Source organism: Dryas octopetala, chromosome 3 (assembly GCF_963921425.1).
Source record: "Dryas octopetala chromosome 3, drDryOcto1.1, whole genome shotgun sequence".
In the NCBI taxonomy this organism is placed as follows: Eukaryota; Viridiplantae; Streptophyta; class Magnoliopsida; order Rosales; family Rosaceae; genus Dryas; species Dryas octopetala.
In genome coordinates this window covers 1,249,663-1,267,814 of record NC_141368.1, presented here as the reverse complement: position 1 = coordinate 1,267,814, position 18,152 = coordinate 1,249,663, and the positions used below count along the sequence as shown (strand labels likewise).

The window sequence follows — 18,152 nt, the reverse complement described above, 5'->3', positions numbered from 1 at the left end:
AAAAAATTGGTCGAAGGGAGTAGTGTATAAATAAGGGGTGTTGTACGTGTTTCGTGATTAACCAGAAGGAGGAGCAAACCTCTAAACTTCTAGGGTTTACAGTAAAACCAAAGAAAGCCCCCATTCGCAGCAGCCTAAACTATACTTCAGAAAATGGGAGGCAAGTCCCGACAGAGAAGAAGCGTTCAACAAAGAAGATACTCAAACAAGACTGTTCGTCGCACCAAATTCCTAGTCAAAGGTGAAGATGTTCTGAACAAGTCAGAGCATGAGAAGAAGCCTTTGCCTCTTGATGGAGATCTACCTGGTATGTTTTTCACAACTCAAATTATATAAATCTTCATATATGTTGAAATTAATAGCATGCAAGGGATGTTCTCCTACTCCCATACTAGCTATCTAATTACTTGCTATGTTCTTATTTACTAATTTTCCATAAAATCAAATTACATTAATGCTGCATATATATATATATATTGCAAATCTCGTTCTTTATCATGTTTCTAAATGATATTTTTTGGTCTTCTTAGATTGGACAAAACTGCATAAGGACCTTTTGGGTTCAATTATAGAGAAATTAGTGTCCATAATGGACTATTTGCGATTCAGTGTTGTTTGTAAGTCATGGCATTATGTAGCAAAAGATAATAAACTCCAGTGGGCCAAGATATCCAGTTGTCATCATCCTCCTATGCTCTTGATTTCTACTGGCAAAGACAGGATATGGAAAGTATACAACGTCATGGAGAACAAAGTCCTCAATTTGGAATTAAGAGTACGGAATAAGCGATTTTGTGGATCATCAAAAGGATGGTTAATAGTTGTGGAAGAGAATTTTGTAGTATCTTTAATAAATCCATTTTTAAGGGTTAAAAGGGGAGGAAGGAAAGAACATTCAATTATTCGCCTTCCCCCACTAAACCCTCCAGGTCTCCAAGATCATCCAGGGGATCATCGTAGAACTAGGTGGGCTTCTCAATGTGACCATTTTGTCTTCAAGGCTATAATTACGGCAGACCCAATACAAAATGCAAACAATTGCATTGTCGTGGTCAAATGTTATGATACTTGCCAATTGGCTTTTATCAGACTTAACAAAGACACAACATGGACTTACTTTGACAATGAAAGTTGGGATTTAGTTCATGAAGTAGTTCATGTTGAAGATAAATTTTATGTTGTTGAGGGCCCTTATTGTAAAAGTCTGCTTTTATCCTTTGATATTACTTCTAAGTCCCACTCTGGTGGAAAATCAATTGCACAAGACATTGAACGAAAGAATTGCATATACAAGAGATATCTCGTGGATTTAAATGAGAAAGAATTTTTGATGGTTCATAGGGATTATATATGGGATCCGAAACTTAAAACTAGTGTGACAAAGGGATTCAAAGTATTCGGATTGAATTTGGACAAGTGTGAATGGATCGAGAAAAAAACTTTAGATGGTGTTGCTCTTTTTGTGGGTGATAATTCTTCAGTGTCTGTTTTAGCTTCAAATTTTTCAGGGTGTCAGCCGAATTGTATATACTTCAACCATGATACTCAATTGGGGTTTATTGACGACGTTGAACCTGGTGGAACTCGTGATTTTGGTGTGTATAACATGGAAAAACAAAGCTTTTTATGGCCTTACACCGAGCAAGCTATGAAGCTAGTGAAGATGACAAACCGACCTCCTATCTGGGTTGTTCCAACTATTCACTTATAAAAAGCTTCTTCTTTTTTATTTGTCACTCTTACTTTTTTTTTTTTACCACTGTCACTCTTACTTTTTTAAGCTATATTGTTTCCTTAAGGATTTTTATTTTAATCTTGTAACTCCACTATTTGATATTTGGTATTAATTATTTTTATTACTCTGTTTCTGTTTTTGGTTCAATATTTTTGTACCCTTTTAATGGGTTATATTTGGGCAACTCTGCTTAACCATGATCCACAATAAGAATCAGTAAGTTGGTTTACGTATTGAACAGAAATTAACAGTTGCAACTTGCAAATTAATTTATCTGTTATTTTTTTTTTGGTACTAATTTATCTGTTCTTTCGAGTTTCATGTATCAAAATATATCATCTATCATATGACGTTGTCATGGCTTGAGCGATTTATTCGAGAAATTATTTTGTATAACCGATATATTGACACGTGATATAATTAGTCTATGTGTTATAATATGAGTGGATGTTATTAATACTATACCCTACTAATATAAACGCATTGTCCAATAATACCCTTACACATTGAATACCACATAATAGTATATCGATTATACCCTATAATTTTTCATTTTATTGACCCATCACGCCACAATCCAAGGCCTAATGCAATACCATCAAATCCTTACAAGGACCTAATGATTTAAGAGAAAACGGTAAATTAGATGGACAGTATTTCTCCAGTTTAAATGTCACAAAAAGTAAAAGGGAAAATTTTTCATTCAGGACACGTACTTTGGGGTCAATTGTATTTTAGGACACATGTTTGAGTTTGTGTTAGTGTTAGTGTAGGACACATATTTACAATTTGTATTTTCGTGGGACAAACCGTCACCTCCATTAAGAATTCCGTTAAAAATAGACATGTGCCACGCACATGACCTATTTCAAGGGACAAAATGGACAATTCACCATAATATATTAAAATAATTAAAAATAAAACTAAAACAAAAAAAGAAAGAAGAACAAGATGGCAGCGCACCCCTTCTCCACCCAGCCCCAACTCACCTCCGGTGGCCATACTTGCCGGCCGTGACCCCACCCTCCTCCCCTCTCTATCTCACTCTCTCTCTCCCTCCATTTCTCTATTCCTCTCTTTTTCTCTGCAGATCGCACCCCCTTTTTTCTCTCTCTATTTCTCTGCACATCGCCCCAACCACCTCTGGCGGTGGCCTTACCCACCGGCGACGACCCACCCTCCCCCCCTCTCTCTCTCTCTCTCTCTCTCTCTCTCTCTTCATCTTTCCCTGTATTTCTCTCTTCCACTCTTCCTCTCTATGTCTCTTTTTCTCTCTCTATTTCTCTGTCTCTCTCAAGGTTTTCTAAGAGATTGATGAAATTTCAATGTATATAAATTTATTTATGAAATTTCCAAGAATTATAATTAGATCTGAACGTCAATTTGCTTTCCACCCATCCCAAATAGAGCAATCTTTATCTCCTCAAAATCTACAAAAAACTATCAAGATTGATTCCTCTTAATTATACTTGGCACCCCTTGTCTGATACAGAAATGCCATATTCTAGCCAAAAGAAAAATATGGAAGTCTTCAGGCATTGACATTTGACGCTCTCTAGGTAAGTCAAAAATATTCACAAATTAAAAGAAAATTTTGAGACTTTGAGTCTGCATCTTTGAGCAAACATGGATATGAATGATAGAGAGAGGATTAGATAAAGAGAATAGCAAGTGGACTTTGCTCTTTTCTTTCTTTAGACTTGCAGTAAGGGTGAAGGTGTGAAGGATGCACAGTTGCGCATCGAGTAGCAGAGGGATAGAGAGAGAGAGAGACAGAGGGATAAAGAGAGAGAAAGAGAGAGAGGAAGAGAGAAATAGAGGGAGAGATGGAGAGAGAGAGAGAGAGAGAGAGAGAGAGAGGAGAAGGTGGGTCGTCGCCGGCAGTAAAGCCACCGCCGGAGGTGGTTGGGGCTGAGTGAAAAGGGGGGGGTGAGATTTGCATCTCCCTCTTCAATCCTTTTTTTTTTTTTTCTGTGTTTTTTGTGTTTATAGTTTTAAACTTTTTAAATATATTTTTAATTTTAATCTTATTTAGTTTTAATATTTTTCAATTATAATATCTTTTAGTTTTAAATATTTTAACTTATTTTAGTATTAATCTTTTTAATCTTTAGTTTTAATATTTTTTAAGTTAGAAATAGATTACATTTTTTTTTGTCTGAAACAAATTATATATATACAAAAAAAACCAAATTGTCCCTAATTTTGAACGAAATTTTAACAAAACTGACGATTTGTCTAAAATAACACAAATTGTAAATATATATCCTACAATAATACAAATTCAAACAAATATCTTAAAATAAAATTAACCCTAAAATATGTATCTGTTTAAAAAAAATTTCGTCGTTAGCATCAAAACGGCAAATGGATGGACGGTAATTGACGACGTTTGACACCATTGGATTGGGCCTGCTATATGTAAATAATCAAATCTAATTCCTTTCGCACTTATCTAATATTAGGCAGCAGATGCCTTTTGGATCCAGCCGGCCCACAATCCCAACAAGTGAAATGGGCCACCACTCTCTTTGGATACGAGTTGGCCCATTATATATACAGCAAAATAATTTTTGAGTGCGTTGATAGACTGTGTTTTAATTGAAGAGAGTGAGCTCCATGCGGTGTTAAGTTACGCGTTTTCCGATTCATTTGGCATGCAGATCGAAGATGATGTGTTATTGTATATATTGGAAGGGAAGGAGCAAAAGGCACAAAGCCCTTCTTTCAACATGGCCATTATCAGTCATGGCAAGATGGACAAATATGTACAAAATACTATCTGCCCTTATCGATGAGTCAAAAAAAACATTCTTCAATCATTCACCACATACCATCAAATACAATATCAGTCAATAAAAGGCATTCTCCAACCATTCAACACATGCAAACCACCAAATATAGAAATACTTAAGTCATGAAATATGTCACGGAAATTAAAGTGTTGTAAACATGTTAGGTACCAATTAAGCTACTTTAGTATCTGTTATTTCCTTTGCAACAGACCTTCTTGTGGGTTTTCCACTCATGATCCTGAACGAACACCATCTTGCAGTTCCCACGCTGACAAATCTTCCCGCAATACTTGCTTTCCACTGAGCGTGCATGATCCACCAAGCGCTCCCTGTTGTTGAAGGCTCTGCCGCTAACCCAGCAAGTAAAAGATGCACCAGAGTGAAACTTTCGGTCATGCTTTTGTTTAGCATCAGCAGAAACAAACTGGAGGTGATTACACTCAGGAACAAGACACTCGAAGTGATCATATGCCTTGTTTGCCATCTGTGAGCAACCAAAAGAACAAATCAGAAAGGGAGAGCAGAAGAAACTTAGTATAACCTCAGATCAACATTAATGTCACACAAGAAACTTTATGTGTTTGGAACAAACATATAAGAACTCTGTTAGAGGAAATCAGGGTCTTCTCTGAAATTTAGGAGGCCCTTGTGCAAAAATTAATAATCAGCCCCTTTTGTAACCAAAAAACAATTGGCCCCTTTTAAGTTTATATTAAATTGCCTAGTAATAGATTTAGCATGGTTTAAGACCAAAATATCCTAGCTTAATTTATTCTAACTGTGCTTCAATTAAACAAACAAGAAATCTAGCATTGGTTAACTAGAGAAAAGGGGAAAGCTGCAGATTTTGACAGAAAAAATTATATACAACAAACAAAAGAACGTGTTTCAAAGCCAAAAAGATCTCATTGTATATCTGGGTTCTACGAAAAGTTCCAAATCCTAAAAGCCTGGGAGTCACCACTCCCTCTACACCAGTACTTGGCCACCTATGGAGGCTCAGTCCAAGCCCTGCTTTATCACTCGGGTCAATAGCTTTTTGATTTGGGCATGCAGAAGATGATGTACAGTTGGGAGAGCAGGAACAACACAAGGCACAAAGCCCCAGTATGTGTATGTGTGCATTAAATAAAGATACCCATATGCAAATAAAGAAGAATGTTAGAAAAAGGCCGGCGACTCACTTCAATGCTCCGATGGTTCAAAAAGAGGAGACTCACACTTCTATCACGTCAAGCTCTGTAATAAAAATCACGGAAAAGTTAAGAACAATCTTTAAATTTTTTCTTTACAAATAATGAAGCAGTGGACAATAACTTCATGACAAAAATTTTATTTTTCACTAGTTATAAATCCTAAACAACTACAAGATCCAAAAAAAAAAAAAAATACTATACATGATTAGAATTCATTCAGATTTACACCTTGACTACAAAACTATTTTACTTGAACAAGTAAATTAAACAATTCATTTGAGTATGTGTAAAAAAAGATGTGTCTTAGAAATATATATATATATCAAAAAGTAAAATATTCATGCCTTTGAAATGGTGACAAAAGGGAAGCAGAAGCAATTTTTTGCTAGAAACTTTAGAGATTTTAGAGAGCAGAAAGAAGTTTATGTATGAGAGAGTGAGAGTGAGAGAGAGTAGCTTGAGTGAGCTAGCAGAGGGGAAAAGGAACCGTTTCTCTGCAATTAACCAATAAAAAAAAAAGTTTGTTCTTGACTGCCAAGTGTCAGAGGATCATCCATGTGGGACCGGGAGGATCAGGCGGCAGGCTGGGTGTGTGTGCGCACCTCCGCAGTCTTTGTGCCAGACGAGTGAATCGGATGGACACTATGCGAACCTTTCTATATTGTGGGACCCGGAACTCCTTGCACCCTTTTGAGCAGACGAATTCGCGTGACGGAATCAAATGTGGGACCATGCGACGTCATCGAGCGACGACTGAAGTTGAAATGAAAAGGATAATGGACTGGACCGAGCTTACATTTTTCCTCTTATTTAAAGTCTTTAATGTGTGATGCTCCAACAATTTTGCTTGCCTTTATCAATACTACTTTCGGACATCCTTTCCATTATCCAACATAAATAAATACAAAAAATATAGTCATAAATTATTGGTACTAACAAGGATGATTTAGGAGAAAACTATATCCAAATAAGATTAATTAGTTAACTAGTTTTCTATTTTTAATTTGGGTGTTATTCTAGAAATAAAATTTAATCATGATATTTTATGTGCCTGTATTGTGTTAATTTGAAATAAGTATTTTTTTGGAGTTAGGATTTAATATTTGTGGTTCATATTAAAAAAAAATTAGCACATAAGAGGGTTTGCTGTCAAGTTGGATCTATGCAGAACTAATTAGATTACTTTATTGGATCATCAACATAACCAATGAATAAGCAGGTTTCCTTTTGTCTTAATTGTTTTCTCATTTTGGTCGTACTTAATTACTTGTGGCATAAAGTCATATCAACATTAATTTCACACAATAAACTTTATGTGTTTGGGACAGATACATAGGAACTCTGTTAGAAGAAAGAACCAGTACGTAAAGTAGAGGGTGTAAGGATAGAGGACAATAAATTCTGCGCATTTTCTTAAGGTCCAGAAAGAGGTAACCAATTAATTAAGATTTAATTTCATCTACATTGATGGTCGATTTGCAAATTAATAGGACTTACAGCTTAATTAATTAAGGTTACAATGGACCTATCAACATCATTATACTTCTCTAATAAATTGCCACCCAAGCGTGGACATTAGCTAAGGGCAAAAGTTAGCAAGTTTAATATATGCGTGAGTGTCATATTTGTTGTAAATAGATTAGCTCCATAGTGAACTTAGATATGAGTGTATAAAATATTGTCATGTTATTTGAGATTTAAATTTGAGACACAAATTTGGAATACCTAACAGTGTTATTTTCATAATATATATGAGTAAAGAGCTAATAACCCTTCCATACTTGTCCAACATGTCATACAACAACATTTATGGCAAGCTAAGCTATTTATCATATTTCATGATCAAGATAAATTAATTGATATTTGATTCTATAAAAAAAATTATTGTGTGACTGTAATAAACGTACCATATTTACCAATCCACTCATTATAATACACAATAATTTCTCCCTAATCAGCTTTGCAAACGAAATTAAACGGTTAGAATAAATCTAATTGGTGTTGCACTTCCTAGAAGACATGCGAGCTTTGTCCTAAAAAGAAAAACCGAGTTTGAAATTGCCGATTCAGACCAAAAATAAAAAGTTGGTAAAGGAAATGCCCAATTGAATAATTGATCTAGCATTCTAGCCCAAGAAGATGAAATTAGTAATTGTATGCACGTCATGAAACGAGATTGGGCTTTCTCAACTATGTCGGCCTTAATATGTAGCCCATGCTTGGTTTTCAAACTTGGGGACCCAGTGCTTCACTCCAAGCCCGAAGCTTAAAATATTGATCTTTGTCTTTGACTAAGCATTGAGAAAAAAGGAAAAATAGCCAAAAAGAAAAGATCAAAATGACAGCATATGCCAATAGAAAAATTAAGAAAACAGCCATACGGTTGACATCTATATTAAGCGCACTAAACCAATAGACAGGTCAAAACTACGCTTTCTTTCGTATTAATTAATTAAACAATCAATTTTAAGTTTTGTAACTTAAACATCACTTTGACCTCCCAATTTTCCAACCAAAACGATATACTTTGTCTCTTTTTGAAGATTTTTTTAGTTCAATTTGGTGTTATTTTTCATTTCACAGAGAGAAAGCTCTAAAGTTTGTGAAAGAGATGGAATGGACCCAATAACTTTTAATTTCCAAACTAATGAAATCAGGAGGGAAGCAAAAGTCTTGATGATAAATTGTGATAAACTCCAAAGTCCAAATACGACAAGAACAAAATTTAACACCCTATAAACAAATATTCCTACTAAATTTTATATCATTTATTCTAATAAAATTCTATGGAATGCCTAATTTACGTGCACTCAATTGCAAATTGCAATTTATATGTGCTGGGTCACATCCCTTTGAAGTAGAATTTCTCTACATATATTAGATAAGATGCAATATTATGAGAAGTGATTTTCACACTCTAATTTTGTACATTTATACTTCACTTATATTATAAATTAAATTATACGAGTAGAAACTACTAGAAAGGTAGGCGAAGAAAGGGACATGAGCAATTAACAAATATGATTCAGATATATATGGTTGACAAAGTATGTGGCGAATAGGTATCCACGAGGGATAAATTAGCTTAATTACATGCATTAACTTAATCCCTAATTGTTTCACGTACTGCGTTGGGTGTTGGGCGTCGGGGGTATGAGATAAAGACTAGCCTATAATGAGGTCATGAGGATTGTGAACCGTGAATTAGGCATCTTTTTTTTTTTGGACCAAGTGTATTAGGCATCTTTTTTTTTTGGACCAAGTGTATTTGGCATCTTTTATACTCATGCTTTAAGTAAATAGAGATATCTCATATATGTATAATGTATGTCTGCTGGGCATTTTCTTTTTGTTTTTTTAATAAAAGTAAGAATGTTAGAAATAGATTAAATAATAAAAAATAAAATGAAGAAAATAACAAAATCATATGTATATATATAACTTAAATTAATATCTAACTCAAGTAAAATAGTTTGGTGTGAGTGAAAATAACTTATTTGAACCATAATGCATGTACTGGCCAAAAAAACAGTAATAATAATAACCATAGTGCATGTACTAGCTAGGCAGTGCAATACTGAGAGTCTGAGACCACTCTTATATGAGGCAGCTATACTCGATCTTAATTAATTTGTTGAGGATTGTTTGTGGATAAATCCACATGGATTCAATGGCCAAACACAGACCAACACGTGGCACACCAGGTCCCATTTTTGCTCAGACTCTTTGATGGTCAACTTGGTCAGACCCAGCCATCTGTGTCATCATCTTAGCTCAGCAAATGCCAACAACATGTACATCTGAGATCGGCTCTTACCTCCGGGTTACCCATGTCCGATCCGAACCGACATTGGGATCCACCAGGAATTCGAGAGATTATCTTTTTCGAACACCATCAGTTCGGCTCAGATCTGGAGATCATCTTTCTCCAGTCACATCTCAACCATTGGTTCGGCTCGGCCCGGACCAATGACCGATCACGATCAGACGTGGATCTCCACATCACCACATCAACTCAGTCCATTCCATTCCCAGTTCGGATCGGCTCGGCTTTGGTGATCGTCATCTCAGAACCTAGTTGCGGTCGGATTTCACTTGAGAGGATCACTGCACTACCTACCTAATCGGCTTGGCCGACTTGTCTAAATCCGATCCGATCACACATGGGTTTCACGTCTACACGTGAGGACATGTGTTCGGATCGGCTCGGCCCGGCCTCCCACCGCCATCCTAAAGAAGATCACGTTGGGACGAACCGCCATACTCAAGTGCACCTGACGTGACTCTCTGACAGATAAGACATTCTAGCTCACAGCCATGACTATTGGGGCATTCCACCTAATCTTCCATCATTGCATTCAATGCAGCATTGAATGCAAAGGAGGTGAGTAGCTGTGCATGCTACTAGTTATGACCGAACGCGTGGATCTCTCTCAGCCACTCAATCACATGCAGGTAACTTACTCTCCACACCTTCCCTTGTCTATATAAACCAACTTATATGCACAAAGCCAGCATCCCCACCCATCCAGCCATCACAAAGCAAACACTTGCACAAACTTTGGCTTACCAAAAACACACTTGGACTTGCTGAGAATAAACCCAGAACATTTGCCTTGTTCTTCCCATTCTCCCAAGTTCATCACATGTTCTTCCTCACTTCCATTCAAACACCATCAAACACACATCACTGACTTCATCATCGGAGCGTGTTTGGCTGGTACCACACCGGTCCATCTCCTTTGATCTTGTGTTTGTCTACAGGAAGATCACATCATCATCATCCAGCAGGACTTTGGATCAACCAGGTCACTACCCCTAAGTTGTTGCATCTACCTCACGAGAATTTGCATCAACAAGGATCACATCACTCAATATTATTGGTGATTTAATTAGGTACCCTTGTACATTCATGTAATTTAAGTCCTTTTTAATGTTTTGTTAAGTCAAGTTAAGCATATATGATTCTGAAATCTTCAGTTGGAGCTAGCTTAATGAATGTGCGTGTATATATGCCTGTAACTGCAAACCTCATGATCGATAGCTTAAATAAATTGTGAAAAATATTCCAAACCTTTATCACAATTATGTCTAGCTACAACAAAGCTTTATTTAATATATATTCTTAGACATACATGCATGTATATATATAATACGATCATGATTGAGTTGGTATCTGATTCTAAAATTTCTTCATAATAAAAAAATCATTCATCTTTACAAGATAATTATGAGTTGACGTACACCCTATTAGCTTATAAGAAGAATTAAACTAATCATCACGAAAATAAAATTTTAGATACTGACCTCATCTAACAATTTGCAAGCTGAATTGTAATTAGTATATATGTAAGGAGAAATTCTTCCAAACCAAATGGCAATCAATCAATATCACTTACGTACGGAAGTTTTTCAAAGGTCAAAGATTTCTCTTTACCGACACGATCTTGCCATGATAAGCCAAAGTGGAAATCAAAAATTGACGAATTATTATCTTAATCGGTGGACTTATTGCTAATCATTTTGTCAAGAACTATGTTGTATATCCACGGTTGGATATGCCCAAATTGCAGCCATGCACAAATATTATGAAATTTATTTGTGGGATTTACATCAATATATATACTATTGAAATCTCTTCATAATACGCATTGATAATGGATAGACTTTTTTTTTTTTTCCTTAATATGAAAAATTAATTGTTTTTGGATTTTATATCATTTACATCAAATTGAAGCCCAAAATCCAAACAATATTGTTGAGTATGTATGATCCCAAAAAAACGAAATATATTATGTAACTCATAACTCATAAGTAGTCCCAATCGCCACACGCGTGACATGTCTATGACTGTGTATGGTCATATCAACTACGATTTTTGTAAAATTTATATTATATGCACAAAATACTTATAAAAGTATCAGTGATTAATATCCCCATTTTGTGTGTTTCAACCAAAATAAATAAAAAATGTGTGTATTGTACACTTTTTCAATGACTAATTGTGCGACAAGCTTTCATTCATGAATCATGATCATATGATTCATATCCCATCAAATTGTCAGCGTCAAATCGCCCAAGAAAAAAGCTAAGAAGTGTATGGTTTGGATTAAATGATGCTTCTGGCAGAGCAACTCATTCTGTTTCAAAGTATGGAGTAATATTTTGATGTGATTGCAATATGATTATATGATGTAATACTTATATTCTAAAGTATAAATTTATTGATTATCTATATAATAAGATGTGAGTTATTGAATTAATAACACAGGTAACAGTGTTACTCGCAAGTGCATGATAGTTACTCGAAGAGCGTGGGGTTAGGAATCGGTCGTGCCTATTCCAACTTCATCCCATGAGTCATGCGTGATCACACTGTGACAGATGAAGGTGTGACTCAGCGTACTGCATCTTTGAAGCTCCACGTGGAATTTCCATTATCTCTGTTTGTTTTGGCCGCCAATAATTTGAAAATTATCATTATAGAAACATTATATTTGTTAAATATAATTCTTCTAATGATAAATAATATCATATATTTAAAATTTTGGAAAAGCTCTTAAATGCTAATAATAATGTAATATCATTGTTGAACAAAAGGATTTAAACACTTTTTTTACTCGTGAATGGCAAAATAGTGATGGGAGTCCTCGCTTTTTCACTTTCCAAATCGCGCCTTGCTAATTTTGTTTAAAAATTATTATGTATCATAGATGTAATCACTTTTTCATAGAAAAATTCATTATTTCACTTGTAATATAAATTTATGAAAGTTAAACTACTTCACATGACTGTGTCAAAATACTTCACGCACGTGATTATTTTTTTAACAAAAAATATATTTGGACTAACAAAATGAATAAATTAGCTTCAAAATTAAAATTAAGTAAGCACGTTAATACTATTCATAATTCATATCTCGAATAGAACCAAAATTATTCGAGATAAAATTTAAGTCATTTTCAAAGCGTTTTCCTAATAAATAATAATGGAAGTGTGTATTAAATATGAGGTGCAGCCGTGCAGCCGTGCAGCCGTGCAGCCACAGTTTGCAATTTGGCATACCGAAAACGAACGTTGAAAACTAAATAACCAACCTCAGAGAGAGAGAGAGAGAGAGAGAGAGACGCATCACTTGCTCTGTCCCATTTCGAGGGAAGCTGAGAAACAAGATTCTTTCACACTTTCAACACAAAGAATTAGACTACAAACAAAGAGAAAGAGCTCATCTTCAAAGCATTAAAACCATCTTAGATTTCTTAGAATATCAGTACTCTAACAGGTCAGCTCTCGTCTCACTGTGAAGCTCGAGTTAGTTTGGATTCTTGAATCAAGATTTACGCTTTCTTTGGATTTGTTTGTTCGACTTAATTTTGGGGGGTTTATTTTGTTAATGGTACTACTGGGTTCGGTTAGTTTTTTAACTTTAACTTTTATGTTTATTTGTTTCATTTGGCTTTCGTTTGTTTCCCGAGAAAATTCAGGAAATTTCGAGTACCATGGTTTACGTTTCTATGTTGTGTGTATTGGGTTACAAGTGATGAATATCTCAAGATTCAGATAATAATTGTTCTTTTCGCTTCCTGCATTTTCCCAGTATCCAATTAAATTAATTTTGTTTAAATTCATGCTGTTTTGTTGAAAGGAATTACCTGTTTTGTTGGTTAATAAATGGTCAAGTTTAAATCATATTTTGATTATACACAAGTGACTCTTTTGTGAATTCTGTTTACTCACCTTGACTCTTAAATTCGTTCGATCAGCTTTTGTGAATTCACACCTTAACCAGGTTAGCTGCACCTACTATTTGTGAAGTGGGGTTCAGTAACTCTTTTGGGTTATAGGCTTCTAGCAAAAAGAAAAAAGGTTCATACACACACGTGTTAGTGTGTGTTGTTAGGTGAATGCTTGATTGACAGCTTGAGTCCCTTGAATATGAATATATATATATATATTATATAATTTGGAGATTAATCAGGGGAGTTCAGATCAGCTTACATAAGCCTTATGGTATCAAGTCTTTTAATAATACATAGTGATTCTTGTCTTATTGGAAGATTACAAAGTTTCCACGACATCTTTGTATTTACTCCTTGAAATATCAAGCACTTGCGAGTGCCTGCAAAATAAGAAGTCATGTTGGTCATTTTGAAATTGTGTGTGCTTGATGGTTTTTCAAAAATTGTACCTTTTTTTTTTGCCTGAAAAAATAGTTTACCTGAATGCCATTCTATCTTTGATTTTGCTGCTAAAATTTCTCTGAAAAAAAAAGAAGATAATTGGAGATCTTAAACATCCACCATTTCGTCTTACTGATTGTTCAGGAATTCTGTGAGTGAATTATGTTGGTTTGTTAATGGGCTGCCATTGCTCAAAGGAAGCTAAAACGCCTGGCTATGAGGACCCTAAAGTTCTTGCTGCCGAAACACCTTGTAAGCATGCTTTACTACACTTTTACTCTGCCGCAACTTTGCTCTTTACATCTTCTTACTTCCACTCATATACTATCATAGTCATTTTTCTCCTGGTGTTGCTTATGAAGCCATACCTAGTCTTAGGCATGCACCATTTTGTCTTAGTGAACTGATACTCTGAAATCAACTTGGAGACCTTCGAGGTAAACTAGACAAGTAAATATGGCAAGGCATCTGGATATGTAACCTTACAGAATGTGTTAAGATGGCTGTTAAATTAAAAAAAAGATGAAATATGATTTTGTGTGGCATATAAGTTTAACATCAAGCATATGTCATATCTGGGCATCATTGGTTAAGATAAAGCTGAAGTCCTGGCCTCTGTACAGCTGGATATAGCTCATCCAGGATGCTGTCCAGCTTGCATACTACTAAAGATATTGATCAGACATACTGACTTTTAATTGTCAGAAATTAAATATTGAATAACCCAAGATGGAGAGTTGGAAATTTGAATTGTTTTTTTTGTTGTTGCAGTTACAGTGAATGAAGTAGAAGCCTTGTATGAACTTTTCAAGAAATTGAGCAGTTCAATAATTGATGATGGGCTAATCCACAAGGTAGGTTTGCTAAAAAAATTTATAATTTTTCGTTCCCTTTTATCACCTCTTAATAGTCCAATGTGTCTTAGCCTTTTAAGTAGATAATACAATATCATATCTTCATCAAATTCTGTATATTACTCTGAAATCTTTTTTTTTTTTTGGTTTTTTTTTTTTTATGTTCCAACTGAATGATAATTCTTTCATTTATCTTTTTTGTGTAGGAAGAATTTCAGCTTGCGCTCTTCAGGAACAGACATAAGAGAAATCTTTTTGCAGACAGGGTGTGTGATGCTGGCTTCCCTTCTCTTTTTTCAGATTATTTTATATCATTGATATGCTGAGGGGAGTGTGATGATGATAAGGGCACAGAGAGTGATGTTTATTTTATTTTACTTTTGGAACATCTTCTGTTTGTTTAATTATAAATAAGCACTAGTAGCTGTTCTCTATCTACGTAAGTTAATCTTTGGGTGTTGATGTAGATTTTCGACGTATTTGATGTCAAGCGCAATGGGGTTATTGAGTTTGGAGAATTTGTTCGATCATTGGGTGTCTTTCACCCTAATGCACCTGTAGAAGACAAAATTGCATGTAAGATTACTTTTTCTAAGTTCATTAATTTTCTCTTGAAAAAAAAAGACATCCTACTAAATACATTATCATCTTCTAAGTTTCGGTTGGAATCCTTTTGCAGTTGCGTTTAAACTGTATGATCTGAGACAAACAGGGTTCATTGAACAAGAGGAGGTCAGTTTCTACGAACTTTTTTCCTTTTTATTCCTTCTCTTCCATTTTGGTTTCTCCAAAAATGAAAATCACTCCTCAAAGTTGTTGATTTGATTTTTCAATTTTTTGAATGTTTAGTGGAGCAAACATAAATTTGCTGTTAATAAATACACTTCTTAAATAGTTCCTACATGTGAGGCCTAAAATGAGTTTTACTACCTAGCTATTGTTTCAGTAATTCATGTCATTTAACTAAGTAATAAGTTGGTCAAAATATGTTTGCTGAATCGCTTCACAACTTGGGGTAATAATATTGTTATTACGTGACAGTTGAAGGAGATGGTGGTGGCACTGTTGCATGAATCAGATCTGATACTTTCAGATGAGGTCATCGAATCGATTGTGGATAAGGTGCAAAATTTTTGTATATAGTGACCCCTACTCTTCATGCTCAATTAAGCAGGCTGAATATTCTAAAGTTCTCTGTCTTTTTCCGCAGACATATATTGAAGCAGATAGAAAAGGTGATGGAAGGATTGATCAAGAAGAGTGGAAGGAATTTGTGTTGAAGCATCCATCTTTGATAAAGAATATGACTCTACCATATTTAAAGTGAGCAATAAAATTGTACATGAAGTTTGTCAATCATTAGATGTAAAACTTGGGTTTAACTTCTTTTGATTTGCTGCATTTCTTTGAGAAAATTTTATCAAACTGTTAATGCCTCTATATAATTCTTATTTCCCTCCACTTTGTCACATGTGTTGTGACTGCGAAGCTAATTAGAAGACTCTTGCAAGCAATTGATTGTGATATATGTGCATGATGCTCTGAATTTAGTCCTCCACATTTTTAATCGATCTTCTCTCCCATTTTGCAGGGATATAACATTAGCTTTTCCTAGCTTTGTGTTGTGTTCTGAAGTTGAAGATTCAGAAATGTGAGAGGTTTACATCCAGAAGTTATTAACAATTTCATGTGCCATGATGGTGATTATTTCGAAAGACCCTTCAAATGAAGCTACGACTTGGTGATATTTCAAGGACTGGAAGAAGCTTGAGTTTATGACCAACCCCTGAAGCACTGCAGACAAACAAGTCACTCCTCAAGTTCAGGTGCTTTCTATCTTCAAAATCTCAACTGGTTCTTCAAATCCAGGGTTGGCACAAATAAGTGTATATAGGGTTCATAACTTCATATATGTGCAGATGAACAAGTCACTCCTAAAGTTCCAATCCCCTTTTTCCCTTTTATAATGTTTTTGGAACGTAAGAAATTCTGTAATAAGATTTGCTGTAGATTTATATAAGCAAGCAATCCATTGATATGACACTGTTTGCTCTATTCATCTCGAAGCTTATTCTTCCAAAATAAACAAGCTAATGAGTGATAAATAATAAATATAGATGTGCATGAACTATAATATTTGGAAATTTATGTATGCTCTGAGTTTGTTGAACTTAATCTGAAACTGAAACAACCATTTACCAAATACCAAGGAGATAAGGAGTCCTTGTCTATCATGAACTTCCCAAGAGAACTATAGTACTCCAAAAGAAAGGGAACGCCCAAGAGGTTACCTCCTTAAAGGGGTCAGTGAGCATGGTCATAGGAAGTGAAAGCCACTAAAACAAGGCAAGCATACCCCCAAAATCTGATCCACAAGGCTTTATTGGACTTGGTCCCCTCCCCATGCCTGTGTTGGAATAATGGAAAAGGTGAAAGTAGATGTGTTGCAAGGCTTGCAGCTCCTCCAAAAAGAAAAGGCATCACATGAATGGTTATGTCACCAAAGTGTTGTTTGTTAAATTTGCTTTCAACTTGTATAATGTGTTTGTGCGGGAGATATACTAATTTATCAACGTATACTGTAAGATAACAGACATTCCCACAGTTGGCAGTGCACACACATGAAGAATAATAAGATATGGGGCTCTTTTGTCATAATGTATTTAAGATATGACAAATTTACAAATATAAAAGAGCTTTCAATTGGTTTAATGATAATGACAACGAAATCAACGCACCGTTTGATTGAAGTAAGGTGGCACTAATCATGCACTGTGGGCTCGTTTCTTACCCGGTTCAAATGACAATAAGATAAATCATGTACCACTTGGCAGCTGCTGATTGGTCACCAATTAAAGGACAAAATTGTCTGTGCACCGTCGGCAACACGTGGCGTGGGGTCGGTGAATCGGCAGTCCGTTGTCGGTACAGTGAATTTGATTGCTTCTCCAAAACTCTGGTGATTTTTACTTTTTTTTCACCGTCCAAATGGAGAAAGTGAATTTTACCAAGGTGTGTGATAGTCACGCTCCTTCCAAGCGCCTCAGCTAGATACCTCCTTATTTATTTTTTTTGGTTACAATACCTCCTTAAATGTAAGTTGATCCAAAATTGAAAATTTCATACAATTCTTTTCTGCAAAACACGAAACATTACGTATCATTTCTTTTTAATTACGGCAGGGTATGATTATTCATTAGTTATCCATTACAATATTTGCCAAGAGATTTTACTCTTGAACATTTCTCCAAATACAATACAAAAGATGATCGAAATTAAAATAACTCATAAAATAATTATAATTAGAATAAATCTCGTCATGATTCGATTTAATTCTCGAAGTGCCAATAAAATGAAAAAAATACTTACTAAATTTTTCTTTAATTTTTGCA

General features: G+C 35.1%; 2 protein-coding genes across 2 annotated transcripts; both read left to right on the top strand.

Annotated features, from left to right (window-relative positions):
• The first annotated feature begins 153 nt into the window (after nucleotides 1-153).
• LOC147289256 (F-box protein At2g26160-like) lies at nucleotides 154-1,711 on the top strand. Its single transcript, XM_086234780.1, has 2 exons — nucleotides 154-307; nucleotides 531-1,711. Exons 1-2 carry the CDS (start codon nucleotides 154-156, stop codon nucleotides 1,709-1,711), a joined length of 1,335 nt encoding a protein of 444 aa, XP_086090906.1.
• Nucleotides 1,712-12,783: 11,072 nt separating this feature from the next.
• On the top strand, nucleotides 12,784-16,780 carry SOS3 (Calcium-binding EF-hand family protein). The gene is made up of 9 exons (XM_086238030.1): nucleotides 12,784-13,008; nucleotides 14,051-14,158; nucleotides 14,678-14,760; nucleotides 14,967-15,026; nucleotides 15,228-15,336; nucleotides 15,440-15,492; nucleotides 15,802-15,882; nucleotides 15,971-16,083; nucleotides 16,352-16,780. The coding sequence occupies exons 2-9, from the start codon at nucleotides 14,083-14,085 to the stop codon at nucleotides 16,413-16,415; spliced, it is 639 nt and encodes a 212-aa protein (XP_086094156.1). The 5' UTR covers nucleotides 12,784-13,008; nucleotides 14,051-14,082; the 3' UTR covers nucleotides 16,416-16,780.
• Nucleotides 16,781-18,152: the final 1,372 nt, after the last annotated feature.

Excerpts from the sequence above, each read along its gene's own strand:
- LOC147289256 (XM_086234780.1), top strand. The coding sequence starts at position 154 with ATGGGAGGCAAGTCCCGACAGAGAAGAAGCGTTCAACAAAGAAGATAC. Across the intron at positions 308-530 it reads TCTTGATGGAGATCTACCTG|ATTGGACAAAACTGCATAAG; the intron begins GTATGTTTTTCA and ends TGGTCTTCTTAG.
- SOS3 (XM_086238030.1), top strand. The coding sequence starts at position 14,083 with ATGGGCTGCCATTGCTCAAAGGAAGCTAAAACGCCTGGCTATGAGGAC. Across the intron at positions 14,159-14,677 it reads TCTTGCTGCCGAAACACCTT|TTACAGTGAATGAAGTAGAA; the intron begins GTAAGCATGCTT and ends TTGTTGTTGCAG. Across the intron at positions 15,337-15,439 it reads TGTAGAAGACAAAATTGCAT|TTGCGTTTAAACTGTATGAT; the intron begins GTAAGATTACTT and ends ATCCTTTTGCAG.